This window comes from Panulirus ornatus, chromosome 65 (assembly GCF_036320965.1).
Source record: "Panulirus ornatus isolate Po-2019 chromosome 65, ASM3632096v1, whole genome shotgun sequence".
NCBI lineage: Eukaryota > Metazoa > Arthropoda > Malacostraca > Decapoda > Palinuridae > Panulirus > Panulirus ornatus.
Genome location: NC_092288.1, coordinates 4,710,928 through 4,726,587, shown reverse-complemented (window position 1 = coordinate 4,726,587; position 15,660 = coordinate 4,710,928). Strand labels below are relative to the sequence as shown.

General features: G+C 36.0%; 1 protein-coding gene across 5 annotated transcripts in view; it reads left to right on the top strand.

Annotated features, from left to right (window-relative positions):
• The window catches only part of mbc (myoblast city), a 99,331-nt gene extending 89,120 nt beyond the window's left edge, over positions 1 to 10,211 (top strand). For 4 of the 5 annotated variants that reach the window (XM_071657890.1, XM_071657894.1, XM_071657892.1 and 1 more), the window contains 5 exons: positions 2,542 to 2,694; positions 3,345 to 3,471; positions 6,171 to 6,300; positions 6,909 to 7,033; positions 10,059 to 10,211. In XM_071657890.1, the coding sequence (XP_071513991.1) occupies positions 2,542 to 2,694; positions 3,345 to 3,471; positions 6,171 to 6,300; positions 6,909 to 7,033; positions 10,059 to 10,154 (631 nt within the window). In that variant the 3' untranslated portion in view covers positions 10,155 to 10,211. The remainder of the gene's footprint in view (positions 1 to 2,541; positions 2,695 to 3,344; positions 3,472 to 6,170; positions 6,301 to 6,908; positions 7,034 to 10,058) is intronic. The other variant, XM_071657891.1, reaches the window with a different exon arrangement.
• The last annotated feature ends 5,449 nt before the right edge of the window (positions 10,212 to 15,660 follow it).

Sequence of the window (15,660 nt, the reverse complement as noted above, 5' to 3'; positions counted from 1 at the left end):
TGGTAACCTGGAAGGGAAGTAGCAATGGTGGTCAAGTTGGGTGAGGTAGCCAGAGAAGGAGGAAGTGGTGATGATGAGGGAGAATATGTATCCAGAAAGGAGAAGGTTTTGGAGGCTAGAGGGGGTGATTGTGGCTAGTGTGTGTTGGCCTAGGAGGGAGGATGAGTAGTGGTGAGGTAATGTATGGTAGCCAGTGAATAATATTATTATCATTATTATTATTATTATTATATTATTATTATCATTATTATTATTATTACAGTATTATTATTTATCTCTAGGGATAGGGGAGGAAGAATACTTCCCATGTATTCCCTGTGTTGTAGGAGGCAATTAAAAAGGGAAGGAGCAGGAGGCTGGAAATCTTCCCCTCCCATTTTTAATTTTCCAAAAGGAACAGAGAAGGGGGCCAAGTGAGGATATTCCCTCTAAGGCTCAGTCCTTTGTTCCTAACACTACCTCGCTAATGCGGGAAAAGGTGAATATGTATGAAAAAAAAAATTAGTAGTAGTAGTAGTAGTAGCAGCAGCAGTAGTAGTATTATAATTATAATACTTACCTCCTGGCCCAGGAGTCCCTTCTATCTTATTGAGGCTCCTGCAGCACTCAGGAAACTGGTCACATCCACTGCTCAGAACCACAGGTCATAAAGTGTTGTGATGTGTGTGCATCTGTTTTTTGCAGTTATTAGTAGTAGTTTATTGTCTACAGCTAAATGCTCAAAATTACAGAGAAAATGTACACAATTTAGATAGGACACAATTGTTGTACTCTGTTTACTTCCATTTCAACTTTCATTCATCTTATCTTAGAAAGATTACAGGTACATGCATATGAGATGCAGTTAATACTGTTTGCATAGGAAGTGTTTACAGATACATGCATATGAGATGCCATTAACACTCTGGTTGCATAGGGAGTGTTTTCTGGTACATCATGGGTTAAAGATGGGTGAAGAGAATGGTCAGCAGGCTGATCTTAGGCTGCTATGGATCACTAGGTACATTCTATACCAGTGAAGGTTGAAGGCAAAGCATGTGTGTATATAATGACTTATATATTAAGAATGGGGATTTTGTATACTTTGGAGTCCCCCATACATATAATGTATTTGTGTAATTATGTATTTGTAGTTACCTATTTCTGTGCACAGGTAGAAAGTTTTGCACCCAGGAATCTCTGTTTGCCTCTCATTTAATCATTGATTTTTTTTTTGTAATGTTCATGCATTTACTTCCTCTTCACTTAGTTCAACTTGCACCAACTTTATCTCTTTCTAAGTATTTTCTGGCTCTTCTTTTACTTAATATCTTGTCATTTCTTTTAAGATGATTGGTTCATTCTAGCATTTAAGAATTGCTTAGTATTAACCTCAAATCTATGAAGGAACTAAAAAATTGAAATTGTTTCACTCTTGACTTATATTGCTATATTGATAAGTTTAGGGGTAACTGTTTAGATTCTCATTTGCTTTGAACATACTATTTGTACTGCCAGGAATTTCTACTCTTTTAATGGGGATATGCCTTCAGAGGGAGATTGACGCATGAGCATGCGAGGCATGTGCCCTGGGCCTCACACAAAAGTCAATCATATTTTGAGAAATGATCATGTGTGAGAGTGATGAGTGAGGTAGAATGATTTGACAGTAAAAGTTGTGACAGTGGCTGAAAATTTATATGTGCTGGCTCTACTTCTAGTACTATATTGTGCTCTTTGAATCAGTCCAGATATTTGCCCTGAAAATTTCTCTCTCATTGATGGTGTCAAACTGTAGTGGGAAGAGTTTGTTTTCCAAAGTGAATTGCTAAAGGATCATCTGAGATGTGCCATCAGATAGTCAATGCCCATAAGCCTTGCAGTTCTCATCCCAGAATGCAATATTTTGCATCCAGTGAATCTTACTGAGATTCTCCCGAGTAATAGAATGTGAAAGAGATTTCTCAAGTAACTTCACTTATGGAGATTGTTATCTGACCTCAGCAAGAGTTACTCAGCATATTTTTTTATCATGCTAATCATAAGTTAATTTGTTTTTGTTCAGTTGTTTTAATTTAAGTTTTAAACTAAATGTGTTTTCATTGATAAAGAGGACACTAAGAATGACTACCAACTCATTCAATGTTTTCTTATTCAAATCATGTCAGTTATATATTGATTTTTTTCAGTGAAATTTTAGTTTTATAATGATTGTCTTTTTTATATAAAGAGGTCTTTATGAATGTTTACTAACTTATTCGGTGTTTTTCCAAATCCTGTCTGTCTCATAGTCATTTGTTTTTGTTCCATTGTTCTGGCTTAGATATGAGAAATATCTTTTCTTGGATAAAGAGGACTTTATGAATGTATACCCCTACCCAGCAATCTTTTTCTGGCCATAGGAAAATGTGTTCCACAAAATGTTATCCCAGGTTTCCTCCAAGTTTAATCTGGCCCTGTATGTCTTATCATGGTGTTTCCTACTTTTTGTGTTTGGTAATCTTGTTATAACATATGCTTTTAAAGTATTATGCATTATTGTTAACTTCATGATCATTTCAGGAGCATGTCATTATCAACTTCCCAGTCATCCTTATCAAGACTTAGCACTTCAGGGAAGGTATGTGGAGGTACATTGCCTCGTCACCATAAAATCTCTTCAAATTTCATGAATGGAACACCATCAAAATCTGCAAAAAAGGAGAAAAGTTTCAGGTATACATATTGCCATTTCATCACTATTTTCTAAAGTTTATTCCACTGAAATAGGATGTAGATTATTACAAGTTAAACTCAATTATACTATTATATCTTGTATGTTTGTAAGTTTATTAGAAAAACATTATTTGTATGAATTATGATAGTTGTATTAATTATGAATTTAATGTTGAAATATCAAGTAATTTTATGTTTAGTTTGTATTAAGGGCATTTGTTATTACTTCAGTTTTGAAACTGCAGTGAAATATGATTCTGCTGAAAGCTCTCTTTTGAAACATTTGTACAATATGTTTGGCAGCAGAGAACAACAGTATTGTGAAACAAATAACTCTTGTGGTGAGTGCTGTGTGTCAGTACTGTCTTATGGCAGAATCACATTTTATGTATTAATAGATACTCACTCTCTTATACCTTACAGCATTTTATTAATGTTTGTATGGATATGATCAACAGAATTTGATGCTTTGCTTCAGATGCTCATTTCTTTCTGATAAATCAGTTTAGGTTGATTTATCGTAGAATGTACCATTTTTTATGTCATGGCTGCAGTTAAATAAATGCAAAACAGGATGGATATATTTCTTAAATATATGTATTGATTAATGCTCTGATTTTGATAACATGGTATATTTATTCATGCTTCAGCCGGCTGTTACGGCGTGAAAGTTTCACCTCACAGCGTGAACCTTCAACTCAGTGGTTTGACCGATCCGACTCACAGTTAGCCCCACCTCAGCCAATATTTGAGTTGACTGAGCAGGTAACAATCCCAGTAGGTGTCCAGTTCAATTTTTTGTCATAGCTGCATGATGCATCTTCAGATGCTGACCTGGCTATTGATGCTTGCCGCCTGAGCTTGTCATTGCATGCAGCTATAACTTTGTGCTGTTCTTTTGTAACATGTAATGGAAGTATTGGTGTGCCATTTGACAAGCATGTATGGAAAGTTCTCAGCAAGCAAGATTTTAAAAAGCTTTGATAAAAAAGTTGAGAATGGTTAGGAGCTTAAAAAGAAATTTTTTGTTGAGAATTGTTTGTAAGATAAAAGGAATGTTATATATAGAGGAACTAGGATGGATAGGATGATACAGAGACTTGAAAAGAATATCTCTAATGTTTTAGAAATATGTAGACCTGAGACAGGTATTTTGTATGAGAAAGAACAGTCTTTGAATTACCTCTTGGTATATGAAAATACTGGTGAAGTTACTTGTGACTGGAAGAAACTAAGAGGAAGATGAAAGTAAGGAATATGACACTGAGACTAATATCAGAATGAGAAAAAATAATAAAGATGTATAATGATGGTATATTTGTTTATGATTATGTGAGCATCTTTACAACAAAGTAGTGGTTAAATGCAGTGGTACATAAAAGAAAGAATGTTTCTGTTTGGTGTAATGCATGTTCTTCCATTCTTCCAGAAACCTTTTATGTAATCTCTATATTGCAGCCTCGTAAATTGAACAGTGGCACGGATTTGTCATGCTAATAATAATCTTCCATATATTTGTATAGGTAGCTAGTAAACTAATATGTGAGTGCGGGTAGATATTCAGTGTTATGCAAGAGTTACCCCATTTATGTTGACATGATTATTAGCTAAAGAGATTTGTGTCATTCAAGTTGTGTCAAACAGTTTAATGGATACTTGTATTCCAGACCATCACCAGCCACTACTCGTGCAGAAGACATTAGCTGGCCTTGTTCACTACTTTTTAATGTACTTTGTAGATTTAGAATTAGTAGTAAATATCCCTGGGGATGGGGGATTAAGAATACTTCCCACGTATTCCCTGCGTGTCGTAGAAGGCGACTAAAAGGGGAGGGAGCGGGAGGCTGGAAATCCTCCCCTCTCGTTTTTTTTTAATTTTCCAAAAGAAGGAACAGAGGGGGGCCAGGTGAGGATATTCCACAAAGGCCCAGTCCTCTGTTCTTAACGCTACCTCGCTAACACGGGAAATGGCGAATAGTTTAAAAGAAAGAAAAGAAGTAAATATATGTCACTTATTCTTCTTGTCTCCTCCATTCCCCATCTCAATTTCTAGTATCCACCTTACCTTCCATTCCTTTCCTGCCCCAGGACCCTTCCTGTGGGGCTTCTGGAGCACTCAGTAGGCCAACCATATCCACTGGGTGAGAGTACAGGTTAAGAGGTATGAAGTTTGTTTGTGGGATGAGTACAGGATTATTGAGAAGTAAGTTTTCAGTATCTTCTGTGTGGAGGTTGCATCTTGAGCATGTGGAATTTTTTGATATAGTGAAATGGCATTTACAATTGAGTGGTGGGTGATGTTCATAGTGCAGACTAGAAAGGGATCCTCATACATGTCTGGGGATTGTAGTTGCAGATGAGTGTAGGTATGATGGAGTGTGCAGTGAGATTAGGTTGGGGAGGTGTGAGTTGTCACTTCATTACAGTGTGAATATGATTAGTCATTGTTGTGTATGTTAGAGGGGACTCTTCAAGTATCGGTTGCTGAAGTGTAAAGTTTGGGTGAACGTTTTGATTTACTTGGGGGTTCATGATTGATTATGAAGTGATTTGGTGGAAGGGGTCTAGTGCTCGTGCAAAGAAATGAGTACCAAGCATGTTTAGATGATTATATTGGAAGTATTTTTGCTTTCGTATTGAGTTTTGTTAAATGTTTGTGGATGCTAAGCAGCCTGGTGGCATGTTGATAAGCATTCACTATTCTGCTGTTTTTGTTTAAAATTAATCTGATTTTTAGTATATGTTTTTAGAGTATGTTCTGGTATTTTGTGAAAAACTCAAAAGTTTCCAGGCTCTAGTAAAGCTGATGATTTGTTCATTTCCTAAGACAAGAAATTCTTATTAAAAATCAGTCTACCTTTTGAATCATAAGTTTTATGCAAATGCAACATAATTCACTAAAGGAGACCACCTTCCACAAGTAACAGCCATGACAAGCTCTTTATGCTGCTATTAAGCTGGTTTACTGAAAGAAAAGTCAGTGTTTATTGAACAATTTCAGCACCAATGGTAGTCACTCTGCTGCTTTTTATCAAAACATGAGACAGACACATTTCTCCCCATTTCACTTCAGCTGCACATGAGTTTTCCCTATCCATTTTGCCTCTGCAATAGGTGAGTCCTCATTGCGAATTAATTGATAGATAAATGAATAGTTAGAGAAAAGTAGGGAAGCCTGAAATGATGTTGGTTGTCAGTTAATAGCAGTTTAGATACAATGTTTTTATTTGCATTGTTTAGAAATAGCAAACACTTGAAGAAAACTATTCATTTTTGGGTAATTAGGCAGTAACCCAAATATAGGCATGCATTTAATAGGTAATCCAAGTGCCTCACTGACAGATTATGTAAGTATAATGTTCCCATAGCTCATTTAATTGCAGGCACAGGAAAGTATTGTACTTATGTGATAGTATTACTTCCATCATGAACATATTCATTATTCTTTTTAATTACTGATTGCTCTTCATTTTCAGCTGACACGTGAACGCCCTAAGAGAACAGAACTGGAACCAGAGAGACTGCTAATTCGACCACGATCCCTAACCATGAGCTCCTCATTATCACCCACTCCTTCACCATCTTTGGGTTCCAGAGAGAGTCTTAGTAAGTATTTTACGGTGAAATGCAACAAGTTCTTTTACATTATTATTGGTCATCAAATTTTTGGTGGTAGTTTGTGATGGTTAGTTTGAATCACATATGATCTTGTAAAGCTACTGTTCAGAGGGATCAAATCTGAGGTTTGTCATAATTATTTCAACAGTCCTCACTTTTAGACTGTTGAAGTGGAATCAATGAATTCTCTCCGTTTCAACATAATTTTATTACCTTATGCATGGTGTGAAACAGTTGCACAAAGACTCAAAAAAATAATAACTCCTAAGAAATAAATGCACTAGAACTTATTTAACAAATCAGTCATACATAAATAAAACTACAGTGCAATGAAAACTATAAACCAAACATATTCTTTGTTCATGGTGAGTGCAGAGGAGTCCATTAGGAGTTCCATAGCAGAAATGAGACATTTGAGGAAAACTTACATGGTCATTATTGTAGTATTATGAAAATCTCTCCTAATGGTAACCCAGCAACCCAGAGTATAGGAAATTTAATGTAAGATACGAGTAATTGTTTATATTCATGTACTTGTTTATACATATTAGAAGAATTTCAAATGTAAATTAAATTTTTTTATTGCTACCTTACAGTGAGTACACCAACTGGTTCAATTTGTGAAGAGGAGGCTCCACCACCATTGCCTGTCAAGATGCGTGATCAGGATAGTGACAGTGTATCCCAGAGGCTAAGTGCCATTTCCTTACAAGCTGCTAATGTGAGTACTGTACTGCTTATATTTTTCCCAAAATGATAAAGTTCCCCTTTCTGCAGTCCGTCCCATGAGCAGGAGAGATTCTCTAGGAGTATTGGAATTAGGATCTTTAACTGTCTGTCTTCATAATAGGAAAACACTGGCTTTCCCCACCTGTTACAATCCTCCCAATTAGGCGGCCGAAGCTTGCTCATTTCAGGCCTATCTTTGGTCAGCGACCTTTACAAAGATGACTTCATTGACTTACTCCTGGCCACCAGGCAGCTCAAAATTCTCTTGGTGTGCATGTTGACCAAACATCTACTAGACGGGCTTTTTTCTTTATCATAAATTATTATTCCTTTTTACCTATTTTTTGATTATCATTTAGTTTACTAACCCTCTCCATGCTATGGGCGTCATTTGATGCTTGATTTAGCAAGGTGCTAGTGGCATCAGTCTACACAAGGAATTTCCCACTAGTTAGGTTTCACACAAATTATAGACTCTCTTGGCCAGCCATAGATGGCAGTGGGAGCAAATAGTGAATCACTGGATATGCATGGAGGCCTCAGTAACCCATTAGTGACCATAGTGGAGGGTTGTTTACATTCTCTTAGGTTTCTGCCCATTGCACCTAGTGCAACACCCCTGCCAACTGTACTTAGGATTAGCCAGCCCAGTAAATAATTATTTCATTAATTAGGAATGCTTGACTGTTAATTCAAAAGAAAAATGATAGTTTTGGTAGTTTTTTGTTCAAATGAGATATTAATTTGGATGCAGTTCTTCTTAAGAATCATTTTGAATCATGGTGGAATCTTGCCTCATATCTGCAAGTACTTGCTTATGTTCCTCACTCTTCTTTTTTATCTTTTGAGGAAATTTTGGGGCTCCTTTTGTGGGTCAAGAATTTCTGCCAGGTCCTAGTAAGTAACGGATCCCTTACTCTCCCTATTGATCGGAGGACCCTGACTGACTCTAAAGCTTCTATGAATGAGGTAGCATCAGCAGAATCTGTTTGAATTAGAGAGTTGAATTTCCATCTTCCATTACATTTGAGGTTCAGTCCAGGCTATTTTTTCATGGAGACCCCCTTCTGCCTGATGTTCATATAAGGTAAATCTCTTACAGGAGCTGGGTTTTGGTTAATCTCAGATATTTCTTTACACAGTCTTCCTCCTGAAAGAAAGTCTTTCCTCCAGCCTTCCATACCACCTTCTTCCATAGGAGAATATTCTGGGGAATCCTGATATATTCCAGGCCTTGACAACACATAATCTGTCCTCAAATAAAGAAAATCAGAATTTATCCCTGGGGATAGGGGAGAAAGAATACTTCCCACGTATTCCCTGCGTGTCGTAGAAGGCGACTAAAAGGGAAGGGAGCGGGTGGCTGGAAATCCTCCCCTCTCGTTTTTTTTTTTTAATTTTCCAAAAGAAGGAACAGAGAAGGGGGCCAGGTGAGGATATTCCCTCTAAGGCCCAGTCCTCTGTTGATAACGCTACCTCGCTAATGCGGGAAATGGCGAATAGTACGAAAGAAAAAAGAAATTTTTTTTTGCAATATATAGTAGTGTTCATGAATGAGAATTCTTACTCTCTGTTAAACTTTCCCTTTTTGTGGATTAAAAGCTTAGAATTTTTAACATTGCAAATGAGATCAAGTAATGTATGTGCTTAAACTAATCGTATCTGACTGATTGATGCCAGTAGCACATTAATAAATTAATTATTATGTGCTATTCCTGCTTATAGCAAAATGGTTTTGCAGTAGATAGAAGTAGCAGGCAGGAACATTTAGGTAGGAGCATTAGGCTGAAACATTAGGTAGGAGCCTCTGCAGACACTGCGCTAGACTTGTCCTCTGTAAGTGACCTGTTAAGGGTGGGGCACTAAAGGAGTTCACTAGTTATAGAGACTCTATTGCCATCTCCTTGAGGGAGTTCCAGAAAGGAACCGGCATCAGAGATATAGAACCCGTATTAGGGTTGTGGGAACTGAATTCATATTTGAAGTTTAACCAGGTAAATTGACATTAATCCATAAATGTTTGATACACCATTTCATCATTAATATCCTGCTGTGTAGACTTTTGGATACTGGAAGGACACACATTACTTTTATGATCCTGGAAGGGCACAGATTACAATCAGCACCTGTAGAGGAAAGTTATTTCCATTCTTCAAAAGCCTTTTTCTTTTTTTTTCTTTTTTTTTTTCAAACTATTCGCCATTTCCCGCGTTAGCGAGGTAGCGTTAAGAACAGAGGACTGGGCCTTTGAGGGAACATCCTAACCTGGCCCCCTTCTCTGTTCCTTCTTTTGGAGAAAAAAAAAAAAAGAGAGGGGAGGATTTCCAGCCACCCGCTCCCTCCCCTTTTAGTCGCCTTCTACGACACGCAGGGAATACGTGGGAAGTATTCTTTCTCCCCTCACCCCTTTTTCTTTTTATCATGATGTAACCAACTGTTTGTGATGCCACATTCCTTTCATTCCTTGCATACTTCTCAATCTTCCCTTTGTTTTGTATGGTGATCAAGAGAAATGGCTCTTGAGTAGGGAAGGAACCAGATATAATAATAGCACTTTTAAAGAAAAGTGTTTTATTTTGTGATACATATGACAACCTCAGGTGGAGTGTAGGAAGTGAGCAGGCCAGATATTGTGGAATAGTTATTAAGTCTCAATATCAAAAACTGTTCACCAGTTAGCAGAAGTTTACTTGAAACAAATAATGAGACACGTACTTTTTATTGTTCTTTATGCAAAGCGTTACTTCCAGGTAAAAAATCCATTTCCTGTTTAGACAAACAGAAGAAATGTTTCCCAGAAACAATATATTTATATATATGGGAATGCTTTCATGAATTCGGTAAGTTCTGAAAACTTATCCATAGTGTGGTAGTATTCAACTCTTGCTCAAATTCCTGGATGATTGTTTTGCTACTTATGTAAAATTGTGCACTGCACTCCATAACACTCATAGTCTTTGACGTGTGAATATGAAAAATTAATTATAGCTGTCCTAACTGGTGGTATGTCTCTACAGCCTTCATGTATCATCTCGGATATATCACCTGAACCACCACAGAAGCCACCAAGACCTGACAAGAGTTACAGTCAAGAAGACCCATCCCCACCCTGAGAATATAAACCACATGCAAAAGTTGCAGGTACTAAAGGTATAAAATATTTTGATTAAGTGAAAAGCAAAGAATAAGAATTAGTGTAAGAATGTGAAACCTATACCTTGAACAGGGAGCAATTTTGCAAGCTTACTGTAAGGGTTAATGCATGTCTTATAAAGGGTGGTTTTAGTGATGCGATGCTAAGCAAAAATGCAGTCATGAAGAAAAAACTTCACCACTGTGTGTACATATTCAAGCACTGGACTCATGGACTGTTTCATGCTATGTATGTACCATGTCAGTTTTATGCAAATCACTGCCACAAAACCAGTAGGAAAGCTTGTTGCAGAAACACTTTCAAAAATTTATTAACTTTTAGAAGTGAATATATAAAGTTAAAAGAACTGCATAGACATTGTTCATTTTCCATATAACTCACTACTTGAGAGTTTATACACATTAGAGGTTATCACAATGTGACTGAACATTTTAGGTTATATTCTTCCATAGTAACTCAAATGGCTTCAAATGATCAGGTATATATTACTGCATTTTTTTAAAAAATCCTTGTGGATGAAAAATGCAAAAACATGAGATACTGTACAAGCCAAGAATAATACATTTTAGGTATATGAGCATTCCATATTATGACTCAAGTTTGAAGTTGGCCAGTTTGATCCCTCCAGTTTCATTAACTTATGGTTGCAAAGTCTTTACTATTAACCAAATATTAGTCCAGTGGGTGGGTTTCAGCTATTGCTTAGATAACAGGCATTATTTTAATTTATGTGTCTTTATGCTGTTAGAGTAATTAATTGATATATATTTTCTATATTTTATATGCTTTGGTATTTTGTATAATTTGTGTGCTTTCTTATATATTGAAAGAAACCAGATTACTACAAGTTAGTAATCTAGAATTCAGCATTCATTAAGATGTACTAGATATTTAGAAAAAAGATAAATCAGATGATTTATGCACACGGAATGATTTGTTGTTTATGACTTTACAAAGTCATAATCTTTTTAATGCTCAAGGTAACATCATGGGGTATATTTGTCAATTTTGATATTTCAGTAATTTCACGCATCTTTTGGTTTTATCATAAAAATCCAAATACCCACTCTGTCATTATTATTATTAAGTACATAGGGGGTTGCCTTAATAAACAGTGCTCTTTTTATAGCTTTCAGCTGCTTTACTGTGATGAGATCCTTTGTTAATCGTAAACTTATCTAGATTTAAAGACTTAACACTTTGTAAAATACATGTGTATGCTTAATGCTGGTGACATTATGAAGACTGTCACCTCATTTTAACTGTTCTCTCGGTACTTAGTTGTAAGGAATATAAGGAAAAAAATCATTTCATTCAGTCCTCCCATGAATGATTTTGAAGTGCAGATATCACTTAAGATTTTTAGCTCTTAATTTGTGAAATGGCATAGATTGTTTAATGTATTATTGAACTTCATCTGCACATTCTGAAGAAAATCTTCTGTACTTGATGTGAAAACTTTGTAGGCTTAAACGGTAATTTGTCATCACTAACCTTTTTTTAAGTCCCATAGGTTGCTGACATGAAGAGGCTAAACTTAAATTATATATATCTTGAATTATATATAAATCCAAATTTTGGAAGGTGCCATTTAATTTAACTTTGGTTGATGGCCAATGTTAATCAAAATAAAGCAAATCACTTTTGTAAGAATTCTAATTGAAATGAAACTAGCCAAAGAATGAGGGTCCAATATTTTTATTGTGTGAGGCATATATTGTCAAAATAGAGAGAAAACATTGCCATTGGATTGAATATGTATATATATATCTCTTAGTACTCGGTGAAATTTATCTTACTATACCTTTTAATGAAGTATGACAGGTTTTTTTAAGTCGTTTTCAAGCTTGTTTCTCTATTTAATATGTACTGTTTATAACTGAAGAATAATAGGAGTTAGACAACTGTTAAACATGTGCCAGGCTTCAGAAATGGTGATGGTCCCTCTCATATAACCATTTACTGAAATTTTCTTGTCAGACTTTGTGTTGACCAAGACAGTCCATTCAAGTACTTCATTACCATCAAAACTGTTATCCTGTCAGAGTCATCCCAAGCTCAGGTAAAGACAGAATTGCCTCAGACTTTCCGCTTGCTTATCACTGAGGCCACAAATTTTGTTTCTATCAAGGTCATAATGGAGACTTGTTATTTGTGTACTTCAAGGTAGGAAATCTTTAGTTGTATCCTTTAGGTAGTTGTTAGTATGCAGTCTCCAACTAGGAAGGTATATTACTGGTGCTACCTGCCTGGGTATTGGGAGGGTCAGTGACAGCTGTGTAGTGAGCCAGCACTTCTGTGGTAGTCAAGTTGCACTCCTTTGACCCAGGTAGCTATCTTTTCTTTCTGCCTCACCGTTAAGTGAACTGCTGGCATTCTGTTCACATACATACAATCGCTCCTTGGCACACATAACTCTTGACAACACTTAACTCACATGACTCATTCTTCCTAACTCTAGAAATTTCTGCAGTGAGTGCTATGCACTAGCCCTGCCTTATGGCAAAATGGTAGGAGGAATAGATAGTAGTAGGTAGGAGGAACAGATATAAGTAGTAGGTATTAACATTAGCTGGAAGCATTAGTAGTAGGTAATGGTTGTTGTTGGGAACATTAGGTAGGAACCTCTGAAAACACTGTGCTAAAGTTGCCCACTGCCAGTGGCCTGTTAAGGGTATTGCACCACAAGCTGAGAAGTGGCACTATAGTTCACCAGTTATACAGATTCTTTTGCCATGGCCACTCTTCAAGGGAGTTCCAAAAGGGAACAGGTGTCACAGATATAGATTTATAGATAGTGTCCTTTAGGATGCAAATGCAAAAGAGTGGTTTGTAAGTTTTTAGTCGCATCTTTTGTAATTTCATACACATTTTTTATTAACCTGACTCGTCGCTTTAGGGTAAAGGTTTGAATTATGATGGGAGAAAAGGCTGATGGGGGCATTTCTGATAAGTTGAAGTTACAGCTGTCTGTAGCCTAACTGATTTTGTGCTAGTGAAGTAATGTCATTGAAATCTTATGGAATCGGGTGTAAGGGAGGAAAACAAAAATCAGAGATGTATAAGTAAGACTGATCCAATAGCTGGCGAGTAGTATCTTCATAAAATCTTACTGCATTTGAATGCTTTAGAATGAGAAAATAAGAATGCCACTTTTCACAATGTGACTAGTGTAGCATCAGTTTTTTCAAAATTTTGGTTAAAAAGGGCAGCTTAACATTCATGCCCCTTGTATTCTCTAAGGTTCCTGGCTGATCTAGTGAGTTTAAATGGTAACCACAGAAGAAACAAACTGGTAATATGATTTAGAGGCAGTGGTTCTTCAGAAGAGTACTTTTTATGTAACAGAGTTAAGCATTTAAAGCAGCTTGTATAAGTCAGGAATTATTGGGGGCCCACACAAACACACTGGTAGTCCTTTTTTTTTATTCAGTTGTTCAGACTTGCAGGTTTGATACCAAATAAAAACAAAACCTGTAAGTATGTAGCCAAATAAATAAAAGATCTTGTTTGCTACCTCAGGTGAGGCAGCTTTACAATAAGGACCACATATATGGTTCATATACCTCATCTCTACCCACATCCATTTTATTTATCTTCAGTGTGCATCACAGAGCATAATAATCACCACATGAATGTCAGAAAATTATTCTATAGTTGTTCGTGTACAGTTCTTGTATGATGAGAAATGATAGATATCATTGCCACATGCTGCCTGTATTCATTGAATAACTGTTAATGAGTATTGTTGTTATTCTAAATTAGCTTTATCCATTAAAACCTTGAATTTCAGTGGTTGGTTTAGAGAAGAGATATTCTTTAGGGTATCATTCTAAGAACCCCCAAGACCTCTTCAGTGAGAAATTATTCTGTCATTACTTGGTTGTGTGTGTAGTATACTTTGGTGATGTTTGAAATATTCATTCTGGTGTCCTTAATTTTAGGGATATATAAAAGAAAAAGATAGTAGCACTAGCTACTTTCAGGGATAGAATGCAGCATGGAACACTGTCATTAAGAAGTAAACTACTACAATAGGCAAGGATGCTTACTTTATTGCAGATACTGAAGATGAATTGGACTTTTAAGATCATAAGAGAGATAGTCCTTATTCATTTTCAGGTTCCTGTAAGCAATTGACAGATAGTCAATGAGGGATTAAGTATTAGTACTTCTCTTCCTGGGGATTAGTTCTTGTTACAACCATACCTTTACTCACCAGAAAATTTATTATTTGTTGAAAGAGGTCAAAGACTTCAGTATTTGAGTAGATAATTTGAAGTTTAAAGATCCTTTACAAGGTAGATCAATAGCATATGTGGACATATATTCTGCTTATTAGTTTAACTAATGATTTTCACAGAAGTAAAGGGAAATAGGTCATTGTGTGTATGATTTAACATAAAATTTGTATTACTAAAAATGAATAGATAAATATCATATTACTAAGAATCTTTTCAAATTTTAGGAGAACTGATGATATTACTTGTAAAGCTTTACCTTGGTAACAAGTCATACACTTGCTTGGGAACTGATGCTTTGACTTATCTTTCTATCTTCCATCAACATTTTTCCATCTTGCAGCACATATTATTAACTGTTAACTTCGTATGAACATATGTGATTTCTTTCTTGGAATCTTGGTCTTGTATGTGTGTGTGGTTACTATATGTGTTAAAGGGAAAGTTTTACATACTCATGCCATCTCATCTTTTGTAATTTACGGTATCATATCCTTCTGTATAACCTTTTGTTTACATACACACTTACAAAAGTGGAGAATGAGTTAGTTGTGAGCCAGCTACCCTGTGTGGGATTTTAATTTGGGCCTATGTGCAATTATTTGTTTGTTTATCTGGAAAGGGTGCTTTGCACTCAAGAGGCCTCACCTCTTAATTTCACTAGTTCTGTCATAAAATACTTTTATATTTTTTAACATTTGCTTTCACTTCATCTTTGCTTTAATAAAATGTTTCATGTATCTACATATTTGGTGTTAATGAAATGTTTCCTCTTCTTTCCTGGTGATTTTTTGCCAAATTTCATTTTGTCTTTTGTTTGTAGTCCCTTCTAATGTCAAAGAATTAGCCTGTGTTATTGCCATGGTCCTCCTGGAATTTAAAGGTGTTCATAATGTTTCCCTTTAATCCCTCCTCTTCAGAAGTCATTTCACTTCATTCCCGCTACTTCTTCATCCCACTTGTTAGGTCTCTTAACCATGAGTGTTTCCCTAAGCAAGTTAATCAAACTCCTGAAGCATGATGCACCTCTGGTCATTTAACATTACATACATTTCACTGTCCATGTACTCTAAGGCAATCCTGATATGATAATGACCAAAAGATACTTTACTCTTGATGATTACTCAGATTTTCCAGATCAGTATTATGTTAAACTTAAATTCCCTCCCTCATTAATTGTGAAACTCTTTTGCAGCAATAAGATAACAATGACCAGTCCAGTTT